The sequence below is a fragment of the Diprion similis genome, chromosome 4, assembly GCF_021155765.1.
Source record: "Diprion similis isolate iyDipSimi1 chromosome 4, iyDipSimi1.1, whole genome shotgun sequence".
Classification (NCBI taxonomy): domain Eukaryota; kingdom Metazoa; phylum Arthropoda; class Insecta; order Hymenoptera; family Diprionidae; genus Diprion; species Diprion similis.
This window is the reverse complement of record NC_060108.1, coordinates 18,480,643-18,500,593: the sequence shown is the minus strand read 5'-3', so window position 1 is coordinate 18,500,593 and position 19,951 is coordinate 18,480,643. Positions and strand designations below refer to the sequence as shown.

Here is a 19,951-nt window from a genome sequence, read left to right as displayed (position 1 = left end):
AAACAACGAAAAACTCCGCGTCAACTTCCGCACGAGCGTTTTAGTTCTAGACAAGCCACCCGGTACAACCTTCAGGTACAACATCACGTGTATCATATAGGGGAGAGTGGGGTAAAGTGGGCACCTTAAAAGTTATGATAACTCAAAAAATTTTGGAGCAAAGTGGGCTCCCTGAAATTTTTTTAAATAACAAGGGATAAAATTAATCACTTGAACTTTGTATTAAATATGAATTATTCGGAAATCATATACTCGAGTAATTGCAGTCCTCATAACGTGAAAAGTTTGAAGTTACGCTTTACTCTCAACTCTTCAAAGTCAAATAAATTTCCGAACTTGAATTTATGATTACTTTATCTCGAGAATGCTAGATAATAATTAAACATAATTCTTCATACGAAAACCAAACATTTTATTCTGATTTTAGGCATTATTTTCTTAAGGGGCTCACTTCACCCCACCCTCCTCTAAGTAAAATGCGAATATCGAATAAATACACGCCCACGTACATTAGACGTATTGTATGTATGGAGGAGCAAGTTTCTACCGATTACGTGGATCCTGCACAGAGCCACGGCAGGCAGACGTCTCTGAACTTTTCAGCATCGCGTATCCCGCAAGTAGATACTTATAATATACAATAGATATACGTACACAGCAGGTTGAAAAATGATCCAGCATGCGGTCGCGAACGTCGCGTCCTTTATCTCTTTCGGTATATCCCCGTCTCCAGAAAAGGGCGGGGGGTATAGAGTTGCTTACATCGTTAGCAAAAGTTATCACCCCACGGCGATCTGCGGAATACGTTGCGGTATCGAGCGTCGGGGGGGGGTGAATTTTGGCGGTTTAAAAACTCAGCAATATCACCGGCGATTATAAAGGACACGGTATTCCTTTTATCTCTGGATACTCGTGAATTATTACCCAGAACGTAACCATTCTACCTTGCAGATTCGAGATGAATTTCTCTCTTGATTATACCCGCGGTTTAACTCCCCTAAAAAATTTATACCCCGAATGAAACGACGACGTTCTTATTTTTTTTTTCTTCTTTTTTTTTTTTTTTTTTTTTCAATTTCGTAATTTATTTTTGGCTTGCCAGTGCATATCTACGTCATGTTGTACCACCGGATCTAACCGTTGTTGGCTCATAGATCGGGTGACAAGTGATCGCAATGATTGAAACGGTTTTTAAGTGATTTTAAACGATCTTAAAGCAACTGCTTTCCAAAGTCGTTTGCGATTTCACACGATTTCATCCATGCGATAAGCCGAGGTAACGATTTATAGAAGTTGAAAAAATTCTGGTACACTTTTTGCCTAATATATTTCAAGGCAAGTCAATTATTTTTAGAAAAAAAATGAAAAAAAAGTTTCAAACAGTGAGGTCATTTTGACCCCGGCGTGCATCGCAAGGGTTAAACGAACGGGAATGTCGTTATTAGACGAGAGGAAGATTCTCGCGTGCTGCATGCGTGCGTAAACGTTGCTGCTGCTGCTGCTGCTGCTGCTGCTGCTCGTCACTAATCGTAAGTTGCTCGTGCTATTTTGGCTCCACCATTTATCGCTCCGGGACGAGGTACAACCGCTGATCCGAAGCACAAATGCTATTATCTCGTCGCACATGTATACCTACTGCTGCTGCGAGTCTTGTGCGAACGGCAAATAACTTCTGGCGGAGCTTGCCTTGGACAGCTGTAACGTGACGTCGCCACTGACAAACCGGTCACAGCTGAAGCCAACTAGTTCGAAAAGTTTGATCCGGCGTCGCCATTTTGGTTAACACTTCTTCGAGGGGTGAAATTCCAGGATCACAAGCTTTTTGAGTACACCTCGTGTGGTTTGATTGAATAAAAATGGTATATATATATATATATATATATATATATATATATATATACGTATTATACTTGCGCGATAAATCCATGTCGTTTATCAAAAATTTTCTCGAATGCGCGAAGGTGTGATAGAATATTATGCTGAAATTGTGAATGAACGATATTTCAACTTCTTCATCTCGTTTTTCGCTCAAGCGGAAGTATAGGAACCGTATGAATGTGACGGTTCACACGCATGTTTACGCTGCACCCGGTGCTCTTGTATAAATATATACGCGTAATCGCGCCGAGGAGCCACTAATAATACCGTTCGCCCTGCTTGAGTGAATGAAAAAGTGAAGAGTCCCAGGGTTGCTCCTCGCGGGTATAGAAAAACGTACATATATGTTATATATGGCGTGAAAGTTTCGCCGTTTCGAGAAGAAATGATAAATGCGAGGGAAAACAACCGCGAATCCCACTGCAGGCGTCCGCCAATCCCCTCTTTCCATTTCATCATTCGGCTGATGGGAAGAAAAAGAAAAAGAAAAAGAAGAAGAAGAAGAAGAAGAAAAGCGACGGATAGCGCCCCGGAACTAATTGCCAGTCTTAAACGCTTTTCGATTTACCTTTATATTTATTAAGAAAGTTTGTATTCCATTTTGTTCCGGCACGTTATGAATTTTATTTCATTTTTTTCCCCGTATGTTTCATTCCGGGTGCCTTTTAAACAAAGTGGAAATGTACACAAACAATATTCGATTCAGCCATTTATTACGAAGGCTTTCACGTATTATTTTTCCGAACTTTTTGAATTCATTCAATTTCAATGTTTCAATTGATTTGTTTCTATTAGGTATTCCCTTTTTTTTTATTTTTAATAAGCTTCTGTTAAAAAAAAAGTAGGTATGTATTCATGCTGCAGAGAATCTGGAGAATTCAGGTAATAACTCTCTCGCTGTCTCTGTCTCTCTTCCTCTCTCGCTTGGATTTTTGTTTCACGACGAATCCTTGTGTATATATTTCTTTATTACCCGTAACCTTGTCTTCTCCAATTTTTATCTATTCTCTCTTTTTCCTTCTTTCACGTCACGCGTGGGTTTTCGAGCTACGTTGCAAAGTGAGTCAACGAGTAAGACGAAATAAGGATAAGTGTGATAACATTCTGTGCGAATGTCGTAAGACAAAGGAGGAAAGATAGATATAAAAAAAAGAAACGGAAAATTTCTGAGAAAAATTCTTTTTTCTCTTACATTTATTCTTCCGTTTTTCTTGCACCAAACTCTTTATATTCTTCTTCGTTTCCTCTCACAACTCAATTTTTCAGAAGCTAACGCGACACCCGGTACATACCATACACACATGCTAGATATGCTTGAACGTCTCGCCGAGGTCCGCGTGAGAATTTTCTCAGTTTTATTGTTTACCCGATTTCTGGGTTATGCACGCTTTGGCTGAATATAACTGTTGCCCCTGGTCAGTAACGCCAGCCAGTCACTGGAGTGTTGCTCTCTTACCTACACACATGCATTCCTGTATCACGGTTTTATTCACCCATCTAACCACCACACGCAATATTCAAATCCCGAAACACGCGTTCTGTGTATTCGCTACAAGATCGTTACGCGGTCCACGACAAAGACGCCGCTGTTCCTACTCGTGTAATAATAATAATAATAATCATAACAATAACGGCGATGATGATAAACATAACAATCATATTATACGCAGCCGCGGTCTTAAACGCCACTTACAAAGTCGTAAAGGTGAAAAAATCACGGCTACCAATGTCACTGGCCTCTTAACTCGGCAGTCGCTCATTATGTAAAAGCTCGGCACATTAATGATTTTAATTTAATCATGCGATTCCCAATTTCCAATCGACAAGATGGACTGGCAGTGAATTGAGATGATTCGAGAAAAAGATCCATTTTTCGCATATTAGATGAAAAATAATACTAGTACGTTGCTCCTTGGCGAAAACCATTGCAACTACGTAATATATACCGTGCTGTAGTAGGGAAACTGGCCATGACTCATATCCTGAATACTGAAAGATCGGAATCAGGCACTGAGCCGTTTCGCGTCAGACTTGCACGCTACCAGTATTCCATTCTCTTGAAGTGTGTGTGTTTTTTATTTTTCATTCTCCATTCTCCATTCTCCTTCTCTTTCTCTTTTTCTTCCAAGTTACTCCAACTGCCGGTGGGTGTTCTTTCCAGCGTAGAATAGCCGGTGGGAATTGTTACCACTAGCGTCCGCTGAAAATACTCATAACTCGGTTCTCTGGACGAGGCTTTTATCCCTCTACCCCAAAGCTCCTCTTTCGATATCCACTCTTCATTCCACGCTGCGCTGGTTGGGTTGAATTTTTATAAAAAAGCATCCAAGTCCCATGGAAACAAGGGCAAATCATCATACATCGTGCCGTTGTCTGGCAGGCTAGTCCAGGAGTGACTCTGACCCCACCTCACACCAAGTGTACCTAAGGTGTTGGCGCGAAGAGCGTCTCGTTTGCAGCGTTTGCCGCCGGGGAAAGTCCGCGCGGATGGCCTCGGATCGTTAATTGCTAACTCAACGATTAAAGTAGCAACACGAGGCGGGCGGTGATGTCTTTGCGTTAACCGTGTCGACGATGATAACACACGAGTCCACTACCTTGCGTGCGTGTCACGTGTAAACGTTAATGCGATGAGTATTATTTATACATGGCCCGTTGTCCATATACCTACAAGCTCGTCGAAATCGAAGGACGTAGACACCCGCTACCGAAGTCTAATTAAGGTCCAAGGAAAACCAACCGACGACAGCTATTATGAATGCTTGACGTGCACTGCTGCACGGGCACGGCCCAATCCCGGTACACTCGTGAACTCCACGTCCCGCTTGACACGGTGCATCAGGTTGTAGATTGCATCATGCATAACAGATCCTGCCGATGTCACGCGGAGCGAGGAAATTGGCCGTCTCGAAGTCGGTGTCCTGTGCCAAACTTCAGCGATAAACTATGCGCAGTGTTTATACCTGGGTGTACACTTGCTTCAGGAGTTTGCTGAATTTCGCTAGATATTAGTTGGCGAAATATTACGGATTGCATGAACAATGGATGGAGTGTGAATTCGTATCTAACGTAACTGCTCGAAAATCTATCACTTCGTTACCACGTCGATCGATGAGGGAAGAAAGAGAGCGGAAAGTTTTGGATCGCGGACGACGGAAGGAAGAAAGGAACGACGGAAATAAGGCCTAATTATGTATGCCACCTCGCTAATAGGTGTCCACTTATGAAAATAAATAAAGGTGGAATGTGTAATTTGCTGCACAAGGCGAGGAAGAGATAACGTCGTGGTTTCATAAAATGGAATAAAAAAGGGCGAAGATCGAGGGGAGACTTTGGACTTTTTGAAACAGTGACAGAGCCAAACTATACCGAGCTATTCAACCGACGGACTTTTCCATTTGGGAAAGGCGCAACGACCGTCGGTTGAATTCTGGCTCGAGCGTGAAATTTCGCCGGTTAGCTAATCACGCCCGGTAAAATCCTCCCTAATGGATCGCAGCCTTGAGGCGTGGTGTCTAAATACGTACCGAACACCGCGGAGCAGACTCCGTCGACGAGTGTAGACCCTGGCGACCGAATAACCGGGGTCCCGGGCGATATTTATACACGCCCACAACTTATTGTTGCCGCGATTTCATCTGTTCGCAAACTCTATAAAATACGCTAACTGTATCGTAAGTTGCATCAACTGGTCGTACCGAACCACGTTAGTCACGGATGGCGAAGCGCTAATCCATGGACCCGATGATAGTGCGAACGGCGGGGCACCGAGTGAATCAGAATTTATTTATTTTCCCTTCGCCGATTGTACTCTGTGGTCAAATGTGTGTGTGTGTGTGTGTGTGTGTGTAAGACGGATATATGCATCACGTAAATACGTAGCTATGGAATAAATTGCGTCAAAGTAACAGCGATGGACGGTTGTAACAATAGATAATAGAGTTACCGAGTTGGCACGTTTGTAGGCGAAGTGGTTTTCGTCGTAGAGGATTGTTGCTTCGACGAATTCCCACTCTCACTTTCCACCACATCACAATTCGCATATTGTCTCAGATCCGATTTGGCGCGGCTCAAAGCCCCCAGCCGTGGTAATTAATGCTTTGATACACCCGGGATCAGCTGCTGTTTCACGAGGCAAAGCTCGCGTCGACAAAGTTGATGCGCTTTAAAAAAATTTACCTGTAATACCTTTCAGAGATTTACATGTAACGTGTAAAGAAACAAAAAAAAGTGACGCGATAAGCGAAATTTTGTTCGATTCGTTACACGGATAGATTGATCGTCCTGCAACCGTCAATCACACGCTTCACAAATTATTTATTTATTCCTTTTTCTTTTCTTTTTTCTTTTTTTCAACGTATAATATTCTCGGGGTACAAAGCGTTTCTCGAACGACTGCATTTCGTTCGTATAAAATACTTCGCATTCACCTTGCCAGCACGGGACAAAGGAGCCAATCCTTTACGGGGATAAAAAGAAGGACCGTGTGTTTCGGGTGAAGGTAAAGAACCCCAAGGGAGAAATAATCGATGTCAGAGGTAGAAACAAAGATTTATCACCCATCGTGGCTTGTTTCGGGGGTCTTTTCCGTTTCCAGGGCGAAAAACTTTGCCATAGAAAGAGGCGAATAACGGGTCCAAATCATAACGTGCCTTTCGGAACTTTCAGCCCGACACTATACGCCACGTGCCGAGCTGATCAATTTTAGTATCGGCGATACGGTGTGATCCAAGTCGCAGCGCCGGCCGTTCTATCTGAAACACAAGTTACTTAGCTTAAAAATATCTCAAACCCATCCGTTCGCCTAGTCTCATAATGCTTCCCATTAGTTTCTATGCCGTTGTTGAATCAAAATGGGCATCCTTATGTTATACGATTCGTATTTAGGTTAGGCCACAGCCTATCGAAATACCAAGGTATGGTGGTCCCTTCATAATGGCGGAGATATCGATTGTTGAAATTTCGAGAGGGTGTGTTGGTTTCTTTCACGTACGCTCGACTCTTGAGATTATACATTTCGGACGTAGTCATTGGCTGTGGTATACACTCTATATGTCTGATCGGCATCAAGGGTATACATATGCGTGTATACTGTGCACAAAATAAATCGTCATTGCGGATAAAACGGCTCTACTCGCGAAAATCGCTATTTTAAGGGTAGGTTGAAGTTTCGTTGTCACTTGCGTCTTGTGGTTAATCCATATCAGCTTTCGAATTACGTTGTTACGTAACGCGGCTAGAGTAGCAGCTTATAGCTACCTCATTAAGCTTCGAAAATTCTAACCATTTCCAACAATTCGGATAGAGAGCGGATTGATCAACACTCAGGAGATTCGAGCCGGCTTTCGATCGCTGTGAATTACCGATTGTTTGAGTTTCGGCTTTCCCGTTCAGGTGTATCGTGTCTCCTGTAAACTTTGGCTCACCAACAGCGTATATAGGCACCTTCCGGGATTAGTCCTTTCAGTAACTACCGAAGGTTCTATAAAGCCATTTACCAGATATTTCTCAAACTATTTATCTCGTATATCACGGAGTGGAATTTTTCTTGGAATTCGACGTAACTTTGACTTTTGCTGCCTTTTAAGTCGTGAAAATTCCCTAAATATTCTTAAGAATTTTTCCAATTTATCGGATACCATAATATCTCTGTACCTACCTATACGCTTGCAACGGAACGGTAAATCATTTTCATCGTTAATTTTCGACACCGCGAACACGTTGCCGCCTCACGAATTTTCATCTCGTCGATTTCCCCGTCTGGTCTGACGAACAACTCCAAAGTCCCGCGCAGTCGGTGTATTTCCCGAAAGTAATTGCAGCGTAACTGAATCCGTACTCTCTCCTCCCCATCCGTCAAAGTCAACTGATTACACCGGATCCCCTTCGAAGCTCGACTCGGTCGTTTTGGTATTATTAAAGCAGCCGGGCCGAAGAAGCGCTCAGCTTCAGCCTAGAATTCATTCCGTCAGCGAAAAGTTAACGAATTGCGATTAGTCGCGATTAACAATAAAATATTACGTAGAAAATCTGCGCGATGTTCGTCGATTATAATTTAATTAGAAGGATGACGAATCGAAGGATCAACCTTTCAGTAGATGTAGTTAATAATTAATTCCGATGATACAAGTCTAGGCACTCCGACCTCCTCTCCACTCCTCGGGTTTGGCCGTGGCGTTTATCCCGCCGTATGAATGACCTTCCAAAGTGGTCGAACCGAGCCGCGATAAATCTGACTTTTCTGCGATTTCGTGTAAAAGAAGAAGGCGAAGAAGCACGTGCTCCGCATCTGCAGAGCGCTCCGCAGCAACGGTGGAAACGGAGAGATTCTTCACTCTTCCTCGGATTATTTCATTTCCCTTTTTCTCTTCCTCTCTCTCCTCTCTCTATTTTCTCGCGAACCGCACGGACCACGACGTCGTCGCTAACCGTCGGCCACGGGCTTCGTACGCGAGATAAAGATAGACACGCGATAAAGAATCGCTCGAAGGATGGAACGCCGACACGCTCCGGTCCTACGGGAGTGCGAGAGAGAGCCGAGGGTGGAGAGGGAGAGAGGAGAGAGGAGAGAGGAGAGAGGAGAGAGGCCGCCATGTGCTCGCGAGGGACGCGCGTCGAGGCCCAGGGCTCAGTCGACGCGACGCGCTCCTCTCGAGCACGTCGCACACACCTGTCGCTGTCGTAGCACCTTGCGCACACCTGCAAAAGCCGAGAGAACAGTGCCGGGATTTTGAAAACTTGTCGAAAGTTTCGTTAACCATTTACCGTTTACCGCCCCTCCCCCGTTTACTCCGGTGGTTTATCTTCGATTCCCGATTTTATACCCCCGACGCATGGTTTCCTAATCGCAGACCCTCGATACCGCGAGTGATTTAGCATCGACTTCAGGGGAGGAGAAAAACGGTGGAAGGAAGGGAAGCATGTTTCGAGACACGGGAAATCAGAGGATACGATTTTACCGCCTGTTTCACCACTGACCGAATCCCTCCGCTTCCATTTGCAGAACAAGTATTTGATAAAAATAAAAAAAAAAAAGGGAAGAAGATACTTGGAACAGTTCGCGTATGGTTTCGGGACACTCGACGAAAGCACGTGCAAATCGGCGAAGGATTTTCCGTCGGTAGAAAGAATCGGACTGTGAGAGTTCTTTTTTGAATGGTGTGATCAGCCGCTACTGGAACAAAGTTTCGCCGTAATTTAGCCCTGAATCCTCCTTCGGCGATAAATTTATTTTTTCCTACTCGTGACGTGGCAAACTGATCGGGAAAAAGGGTGACGGACACACCGGAAGAGAGACAATCCAAGCACGCGCATTGACAGCGACATGCATCACACGGCGCCCTGGTACCTCCCTTGGGGTCTGAAGTTGGTGCCGCTGCCGATACCCCCGGGACATCCTGCCTCGAGTATTCCTCATCCTGGGCTCCATCTTCTGGCACCGTTGCACGGACTTTATGCTCCCGATCCCCAGAAGGTAGGATAAGCAGCATACATGCACGTCTCTCGAATGACAGCGAGAGATTTTTTAAAAAGAAAAAGAAATCTCTCGTTTCTTATTTTTTAAATCTGTGGCAATCGCCAAGACGCGGTGTTGATGCAACCCTTGGGGCATCCTAAGGTAGGCGAAGTAAGGGGTCGCGAGGTGGGAGGCCGGGGATTTGGGGATGTTGGCGGGTTCGGCAAAGTGCCTCGATAGGCATAAGAGGATTAGCCTCGATCGAACTGAGATGGAAATTAAATTACGCAGGGTGATTTTAAGGCTTTCAAGGAAAACCCGTCGCCTCCCTTCCTCCCTTCTCGACGGAAAGCGAGTGCACCGCTCTTTGACATTTCGAACCTCCTCCGATTCCGCTGCGCAGGGAGATCGTCTCATCGCTCGATTCAATAATCATTACCCTTGTTATATTCTTGCGTTTTTTGGGGATGGAAATTTTTGTCAATTTTTACTCGTTTTACGATAAATAAAATAAATTTTTTCTCCATACCTACTTGTGTAAATAGTTTATTCCAAGTTCACCAGGCTTCCACCGTGGGGAATTCACTGCTACTTTAAGCAATTAACGGTTAACGGTAATAACCGCAAGAAATGGAAAGCGAAAAATGAAATTTGAACGCGTGGCGCCAGCTACGTTTACGTCTACGTATCCAGAGCGTTAATCGCAAGACCAGGCCGAGCAGTTTCGTCGATTATATTTTCACCATTAATCCGCGAGTCGTATATCTTCTCTGGGGTACACATACGCGATATGGTGTCGAATCCCTTATACATTCCACGGACGGTGATGTAACCTACCTACCTACCAACTGCGAAAACACAAGGTTATCTCGCCTGGTCGGCTGGTGGATGATGATGCTGTACGCGATGTGCAGAGTAATGCTGGCAGGGACTGTTTGCTGTTTGCCTTGCCAATATTGCACGGCATCAAGCCATCGCTCGACTTGACCCGATCTCCAAACAGGGACGGCTGATTGATGCGTGGCATGTATAGCACGTTGCCATGCCGAAGAGAGAAAACATTGGCTAAGTTTGTATACGAACGACGGGAAATAATAAACATTTCTTCTTTTCGCCAAACGCTATCAGGTATCGTAAGGGTCACGAGGCTGAAGTTGAAGAGAAAAAATGATTATTGGGTAATTTTTTCAATTGGATGATTTTTCAAGGTTTTGGATTTTTAGAATTAATCTATATTTTCAAATTTTGCAAAGTTATAAAGATACGAATTAGACATTTTTTCTCCTAAACATTCATCGTTGAGGTACGTTACTAACTTCATCCTCGATCATTCAGGGTTGCGCTCGTAAATTTAGCGTTAGGTTATGTTATTATTGAATCATGATCTTGTCTCCCGGTATTCTTTTTGTCTCTCGCGACTAGGTGTATAATCTTGTAATATTTACGATGGAACGGAGCCCACCTCTCGCTGTCTTTGAAATAGAGCCAAATTCTACGCGAACTCATTCTAATTTAGTGAATTCCTCAGACAGACGCAGCAACGTTACAGTCGATATATTACAACTCTGTCCGACATTCGATGAGAACGTTTGAAGAAGAAAAAAAAATAATAATAATGATAATGATAATAACAAAGAATTAAGAGATGGAGAAAAGACATAAAGTAAAAGACAAATCGTTCGGTCAATGTGCCATGTCGTACTCGTTATTATAAATACAAAGTGCCCATTAATTGTCATCTGCGGTAGAAGATGAATCCCCTCAATAACTGCTGACTCGTAATTTGCGAATAGTTTGACAATGCTTGGTTAAAACAGTTGACATTTTTTTTTATATAAAAAAGAATAATCACAAAAATAATATTCTCTTTATTCTTTTCTGCTCTTTTCGTGCAAAAATTTTCATCTCACACTGTGCAGACTCATTATGAGCAGAGTATGCCAGTATATATGTACTCACGATTTAAAAAAAATAAAGGATAATTTCTACGAGGGATTAAGTAAACTAAACGAGAATTTGAAAAAAAAAAACTAATGAAGAACGCACTGGCGAAAGGGTGAAAACGAAATAATTCGAGGGTTTGTGCGAATTAAAAAGAAGGAAGATAGAAGGGGGGGTTGAAGGGAGGGGGGGGGGGGGGATAATAACGTCTCTCCAAAACTTTAATTTCACTGTGTATATATATACATATAAATGTGTGTGTATAATATATAATAAATATGCAGCAGCGACACACACCGAGGTGAAATTTTTGTTGGTTATTAAAAAGTTTTCTGCAGTGGTTGAAGGGCCTATATGTACGCTGTAAATTTAACTCTTTTTTTTCACTTCTACTTCGTTATCGGCTTTCAACTGTCTGCCGTTGAGTGGGGTATATACCATGTATTCATGTATGAGAGAATGTAATTTAAAAACGTAGCTCTTGACGGTTCAGTTGCTGGGTATAAAGGTAAAGCGGTACGCGGCAATTAAGTCGGTCTATCGCATATGTAGGAACAAACAGACTCGTCGCGACGATGGAGGATAGGAGGACTAACTATAAGTGCGCGGGTATGCGTGTATCGTTGCGGAATTGCGGAAACACGTATGTACAGCCGCAATCGATACGCATCGTAGAAATAATAATTATCACCACTCGTGGCACTTCGTGCATCACTTTTCGTTTATACCATTGAGTACCATACACAGTCAACTTTGCACCGTTCATTCAATATATCTCTCTACGTGTTTCACGCATACCCTGCACACCTTGTTGCGTCAGGATGACGGTAACGAACAATCGTCTACCTGTCGATGAGCAGCATCGTGTTGTACACAGTGGGCGGCAACCATCACCGTTTATTTGCATTATACCAGTTTGCCGATCTTGGCCTGCAGGAAACGAACCGATCGAACGACGCAAGTACTCCGTTCGATGTTTCATTACCAAGAAATTGCTGGATATGTTGTCATAGGTATTCCTATTCAACGGTTAGTTCTATTTGAGTATAATACCAGGCGCCAAGAAAGTTGTCGGACTGATGTCGCATCGAGGTGCCTGCCTGACTGACTGCCTGCCACCTTTTGTGTGTACACAGATGTTAATGGAATATTCTTGTATGTAGGTTTAGATTTTGAAAAAAAAAAAAAAAAAAAAATGATAATTATACATCGCAATTAGAAGACATACGGAGCTTCGAAATACGTACGAGTTTATAGACAACGCGAAATCACTATTCATAATTTTATCTTATACCCGAGTATTATTAATTGAGAATAACATTCCGAATTATTCAGCTGTAAAAATTATTTTTTTTTCAATATCGAGATGCATCTGAATATGACGATAAACAATTTTCTGCACATATGTAGGTGATAGGTGTACAGGGTTTGTCTATACAAGGACTTATGTCTACTACTCAACCCCCGTTATACGGAACTTTCGCTGTGCTCATGGCCGACGGTTTTCAAGTTTAGAGTTTAACGCTATAAGCAGTTTCGCGGCTCCTCAAACTATGAGGAATACGTACGACAATTTAGAAGTTTTCACGTACCATACGGCAGTCCCACTGCCGAGTGTAATTGACGTGGAACCGCCTTGTAAAGCCTGATTAAATCTACGTACTAACTACTCGTCAACATGTATTGCCGTGTTTACACATTTTTCGCGAGAGTTTCGCTATGAAACTTCTGCCAAGCTTAAGGGGTTGTCTCGCTCGATTTCGACGTCTACGTATTATATCTCAAACGCAAAAAATCGCTCAATAGCCCCATTCTATATGCAATTCTGAACAAAACTACTAGAACGCATTTTTCACTCGTGACGCAGAAACAAAGAAATTGGAGTGTTTTCGCTCAGAATTGCGTATGGAATGAGGCTGTCGAGCTCTTTTTCGCGTTTGAGATACGTAGACTTCGATATTTCGAGATATTAACATCGACGTTAAAATCGATCAGAGCACCCCCTCAAAATTCCTGCAATATCGTTCTGACCGGTGATCAACTTCAACGAGTCCATACAAATGTATATATTCTCCAATCTATCGCGGCGTCGCGTCGTCGTCGAAAATTTGATCAGTTTGTAACCACTTGTATATATATAGTCTTTGCAACGAAAATACATGCCGCATTCATAAATTCACCGTGTTTTTATCCCCGTTCTTGATGAGTCGCCTATAAAAAAAAAAAAAAAAAAAAAAAAACGATCGATACATGCTGTACTGCAACTTTTTTTGTATTTGTTTTTTTCCAACCCCGCAGCACGATCCGCTATACAGTCGCCGTCAAATCACATTATACGAGAACGATTAACAACGGTTGTTTCTCGAAACGTCGCTCTGATCATCGCTCGAATATCCCTTCGATCGTGCACCCCTCCGCGCACTCCAAAACCCTCGGAACGTTTCACCGGCCGCAAAAAAGGACTAAAAAAAAAAAAAAAAAAAAAAAAAAAAATGAAAAAAAATTTCACTGGGGTGGAAAAATAAAAGTAGAAAGTGCGGCGCTCGTAATGAGCCAATAAACGAATAGTGTACCCGAATGGGGAGGAGGAGTGGAGGGGGGGGGGTAGGGTAGGGGTAGGTAAAGCCGAAGAGTCCGCACGAAGTTGTTTAGATAAGGAAAAAATTATACAGCTGCCCCCACTAATCTACATCTTTATCTTCATATATACTGTTTTGCGCCTTTCGGTAAATAAACCGCTACGCCTTGCACCACAAAACACATCCACATACACCTCGACTTCCGGTAAGGGCATACTTTATACCTTTATACCTTTGTTCCTGTACCTATAACTCGGCCTCGTACCTGAATGCACGACGTGTAAACCCTCCGCCGCACTTTGTTTTCCACCTTAGTGTTTGTTTATGTATTTATTTACCGAACGTTTTCTCGCGTGTGGATATGTGTGGAAAGTACATCACACGCGGTCGAGTAAATCCCGGTGCGTGTTCGGGATTTGTGGAATCGTTGTGTATAATATGAAGAACCTGAAGTGTAGTACCTAATTCTTCGGTACAAAGAGAGAGGAAAATACCGACCGCGGTGTAAGAAATTTTGTGGGATGTTGAAGTAGAATTGAAAATACTTTTAGAAATATAGAAACGTTATATTTGAATTAGTTGGAACACAGGACGATGGAGAAAATTTGTTTTTACAGTCTTTGAAAAATTCATTTAGTTCCAGGATTAGACGATTTTTATCCAGAGAATTGACGCTTTTGTTTCAGTGCCAAGTGTGATGGATCGTTGAAATCGATAACACATGTGAAATAATTCGAGGGAACGAGGGCGTGAATTTTATTCGGAAAAATCTGAAATTATCCCAGAGAATTTCACCCCCCAGCAGCTGCTGGATTTTTCGTAACGGATCATTATATCGGAGTACAATTTTTCACCCACCAGCTATACTGTGCGCGTACACTATGAAAATCGGCGAACGACGCCTGTCGCGTATTTTGCGGCATTATACACAATCCGTCCGTGACGTTGGACAGCCATCGGGTTTACCGAATACCTACGCCGAGGGATGAACGTAACTCAATTAGAGGCATCGGCGACCGCAACGTGCGCATCATTTATCGCTCTCGTGGGGAGGATCTGGCCCTTGACTTCCGGGCTTTTTCGACATATATCCCATCCCTTCGAAATTCATCCGCAACCGCGGATAACCGATTTAAAATTTAATCTCCGTTGCACGCTGTTTCGCCAGCCTTTTTTGCAAAAACTTTGAACAATATCTTGCTAGTGGATTCGATGGAACGCTGGCTTTTTTTTTTTTGTCTTTGGAACAACGTTGACTCGGTTTACACGTTCATCTTACGAACATTTGAACAAACAGAATCGGAAACGTTGAGTATATTTACGTGTAGGTATTTGTCTTTAATAATAATACGGAGTGATATCTATATAGGGCTGTTGCTTTTTTACATTGCAACGTTGTTACATGTTTTTGTTACGTGATCTCGGCGGTAAAAGAAAACATCAAATTCCGTAGTTAAAAAGCTATAAAATATAGAAGTTTCGAACTTTGATCTTAGGAGTTAATTACTTTCTTTTACTTTGTCTTTTTTTTTGGTTTTGATGTTTTGCATCATGCGTCGATCGGTATGCTTCTGCAATCGTCTAACTCGGAGACAAGAGGTTAGAAATTAGAAGCAAAAATAAGCATAAAAATTAACATGAAATGCTAATAAAAAAGAGAAGAAAATAAGAAAACAAAAAGGTAGGAAGAAATAAATAAAGAAGTTATTTAAAAATTATAAAATCCGACACAAAGCCGGAGGGGAATATGATTCCAGGGTCGTCCGGATCTCCCGATCTCCCGAATGACACTCGGAGAATCCCCGAGTTTCTGTCGTACACAGGGTGAAGTTAGGGGCTTATACCTATAGGGATGCAGAGTTACGACCTAGTGCGCAATGTCGCCGTACCCTTCTCGTGGCAAAAACAGGGGGCCCCACGCAGGCGGAATGCAACGAGGCACATAACCTCGCAGCCTTATCTCCCAGCAGCTATCACCTAGCCGCCGAACCTCGTCTAAACCCGGACTGTAATTTATCCGGGGAATGGCACGCGCCGCAAAATTTCTCTTTCTCTTTGTCTCTCTTCCTCTCTCGTTTACACCGCGCGCATTACGTAGGTATGCGTTTACGTGCGAAAAATTTTAAGCTTTTCATATTTATATGTATATATATATATGTCATTTTGCTAATTATAGGTAGAAGTTGTACCGTAAAAAATATTTTCAATAGTCTAAAATTTCGGGTAATGACTGTAAAATCGATTTTTAGATTTTAAATTTGATTTTCGAGATGATAAACATGATATTAGATATTGGTATATTTTTTTTTGTTGAAAAGTTCAGTGTTTTACGAAACAAAAATGTGTGAAGAGTTTTTTTCTTCTATCTATTGAGGGGAAAAAAATTTCTATGATGAGTTGAAAATTCCGTGATTTTGAAAATTTGCCGACGTTATTGCTCAAAAACCGTTGGCCGAAAGTATTAAAAAAAAAAAAAAAAAAAATCATCGATATGTTTTTTAATACTGTATTTCGAAATGAAAAAAAAAAAAAAAAAAAATGAAAAAAATCAAAGAATCGATACTGAAGATCGATCAATTTTATTTGTTTCTTCGATTCTGTGAATCGATATACTATACCGGATGAAAATAGCATCGATTCTGAAGTATCGGCAAAATATTTCTGAAACAAATGAGCTTATGCAAAATAATGAATATTACGTACTGTGGCAAGAATTTGTCTTTGCCGTTCAGTAATGGTGTAGTAATTATATAGACAGCATTCAGTACTATTATTCAGTGTACGATTCCTGGCAGCAAATGAACGGTGTTTTGAAGTTTTCTAATACCTTTTCCACGTAATCAGATAGCAGAAATAGTAAATGACTTTATCTTATGAATCATGAGAGACAGTCGTTATTTATTAGATAATATTTCATCTCAATATAAAATACAAATTAGATATATAACATTACGTTTTTATAGAAAGTTGTTCTTGAAGAATCATCAAGTCATAGTTAGTCGATTCGATAATAATTGAAACAATGAGAAATCGAATAATAATCAATTAGTATAAGCCACAAAAATCGATTTTTCTAGAATCGTTGAAGAATTCCGCATCACTAATCTTCGTTTAATCGAAACTCACTCTCTCTCTTTCTCTGCCTTTCTGGATATATAATTATTATTTTTTTTTCCTCTCCCTCCCTCTCTCTCTCTCACTGTATAACATGCGAATTAATCATCAGTTTTGCGCGATCATGCAACGCGGAATAAAAAGAAATCGTACGAAAGGATCGACGAACAAAAATTCTCCACTCATCGAAGGTTCTCGCGAGTTTTAATCGCGTGGTTACTTCACGGGGAAAATATTGCGCAATATCGTAATTTGAATGTATATGGAGAAGCGATTTTTTCTTGTTTTTTTCCTTCTTCTCTTTTATGAGGTAGAAACAATTACACAAGACGAGAAGAAACGAGCTAATGCTAATTATTACAACAGTGCACGTAATTCTGTTTTACTTTGATTTACAAGTTAAGACTCGTCGTTGATATTATACGCTAACGTTTAATTGTATATTAGGCTTTGTACGGTGAAGTGTGTTAGGTTTTAAATAATTACAGCGATTCGTGAAATTCTAGCTTCCTGTACCACACGCGCCTCCTTGACGTACATAGGCAATTAATTATTTTTCGTTCTTTTTTTCACCTTCGAATCCCTTCCGCTCGTCGTTTTCTTTCATTTATCATTTAATTTATTTTTTGTTATTTGTATTTATTTATTTATTTTTTTTTATTTTCCATCCGACCACCGTATAAGCGGGTATTACAACCGTGTGGAAACGGTTGCTTGCGAAATTGAAAACGTTTTCGCCGCTCCCATTCCCTCATTTATTTCCTGGCTCGTGTGTTTCATCCCGCTGCCGCAGGTACGTATAACCATACACGGCGTGTCGTTTTCCAAAGTTGTCTTGTCTCTTTCTTTTTCTTTTTCTTTTTTCTTTTTCTAACAATTTTCCCGCCCAACAGCCGATAACAGGTGCGACGGAAAAAAAGTCAAATTGGTTGGGTTCCATTTAATTTTTTTTCTTCTTCTCTGCTATACTGTATTTCTATAATTTTCTTTACACTCTGCACCTTTTTTTTTCCTTTCTTTTTTCTCTCTTTTCTCGTCTAGGTTTCACTCCAGCCAAGTATAATTCCTAAACACGTTTTTTCCTTCTATTCCTACTAATTTTAGAACGAGTTTTTTTTTTTTTTTTTTTTCGTCCCCTACAGTTGCGCAACGGCGAGCAGATGGCTGTGTATGCATGTCATGTATCGTGTATCGGGACAGGAAAAAACCGCAACTTTTGGCCTGCTCAAATCTGTCCGCAACAATTCGATTTCGTTCCTAAGGTGATTTATTACTTACTTGCCTTGACAGTTTTATTTTACGTAACCTTCGTGTGCCTCTCTTGGCCCTCTCTGCTAGCTGTTGCTGCTCTCGTGTGACATATGACAATTCCGGAACCGCTGCCAGAACAACGAGGCACCCTTATTCCATACATCGTACCTAACCCGGAATCCACGCGGTCGTGGAGAACCAAAGGGTGACTCGTTTTAAATCACTCGATCGATTACGCCCTCCGCGTATTCAATTTCAAACGAAAAAACACATTTTCTGTGTCTCTTAATGACCTTTCGATTTATTTTCACTCTCTCACTCTCTCTCTCTCTCTCTCCCTAGTTGCGTATGTATGTCCCTACGATATATTTTAATTCCAACACGACTTTGAATTGATATGGTCAAATCTGCAGAGGGAATCGTTATGTACTTACGTCACTGTTTGACAGAAATACGTAGCTACATGGAAAATGGTAAAAAAGTTTAAAAAAAAATAGAAAAAGAAAATTAGAAGAAGTTAAAACAACGATAAAAATTGTCTAAACTTTTTTTTAAATTACCCAAAGTCCTCTGCCAAAGTGAAAGTGTGTGTTAAGATATTCTTCAAAGCTAACGGACGCTGCTCGCTTATTATTTAGGCACCTAAACCGAAAACGAAGTATCGGTGAGCTTTCAACGCGATCGGTGGAAGCGCAAAGAAGATTTTGACATAGGTATACATGTTATTTAGAGAACTGTAATCACCGTGCGCTGCGCAGGTACAGTTTTGCAAATTATACTGCAAATTATACTGCAAATAGCTTTAGAGGTAGGAATTTACTTGAAAATGGAAATTACGAGGTCGTATAGTCATGCACCGAGTATTTATCAAATTATCATATTCGTAAGGCACGAAGATCTCTTCGCAAAATAGGAAAGTACGAATACCGGAATTATGAACAAAAGTATAGATCATATCGATGCTTTGTTTGAAAATTGTTCAAAACGTAGTAGATTCCTTCAATTTCACGCTACGACGTCTAATATAATTCAGTAAACTTATTTTCCACAAACTTCCGGGAAAGATTGTTTCAGATTGTTTTCACCACTTTATTCATTATGGCCTTTTGTTCATCGTAATCAATATCGCTGCATTGTTTTAGAATTAAATATTCAACGATGCCAACGTGATAAATAAAATAAAAAGTTTCGGTAAGATTGTCGACAATAATCTTCTGAACAAAACGATTCATTCAAGAGTGAAATCGATCGAATTTAGAAATCTACTCGAGTTTCGACGATTTTGAAACTATTTCAATCGATGCATCGATATCTAGATATATACATATATAAATATGCTTTTGTTCATTATTTCAGTATTTTATAGTCCCATATTTTCATGTCATGTACTATAATTTGAAAAATATTCAACGCATCGATTTTTGGCTGACCAAGCTCCTCAAAAATGTTCATTTACAAAATAAAAAAAAGGAAAAAAAAGTGTGCTACAAAGCCACAAATATTTGCAGAGATTATTTTCGGCACGACACCTGTCGACTTTGGTAAGACGTCGGCTCCTGCATAAGGCGTCGTACGTTCACTCCGCAGTCGCGGTTAAGTCTCCCCAAGTCGTTAGTATACGGCCGTGGCGCGTGTGTCCGGATTTTGCAGAGCTGTCATGAAGGGAGAATAAGTCACGCGAAGCGAAGAATCGTTGCGAGGCTGTAAAGCATCCAAAGCTGTTCCCGATGCG

At 41.3% G+C, this 19,951-nt stretch overlaps 1 protein-coding gene across 3 annotated transcripts in view; it reads left to right on the top strand.

Moving 5' to 3' along the window:
• LOC124405057 (RNA pseudouridylate synthase domain-containing protein 2-like) overlaps positions 1-19,951 on the top strand; it is an 87,531-nt gene that overhangs the window by 20,179 nt on the left and 47,401 nt on the right. The window contains exon 1 of one of the 3 annotated variants that reach the window (XM_046879631.1): positions 8,913-9,352. The exons of the other annotated variants lie outside the window; for them this stretch is intronic. Coding sequence (XP_046735587.1) covers positions 9,203-9,352 — 150 coding nt within the window. The 5' untranslated portion in view covers positions 8,913-9,202. Of the gene's footprint in view, positions 1-8,912; positions 9,353-19,951 lie in introns of those variants that run through there. 3 annotated transcript variants of the gene reach the window in all.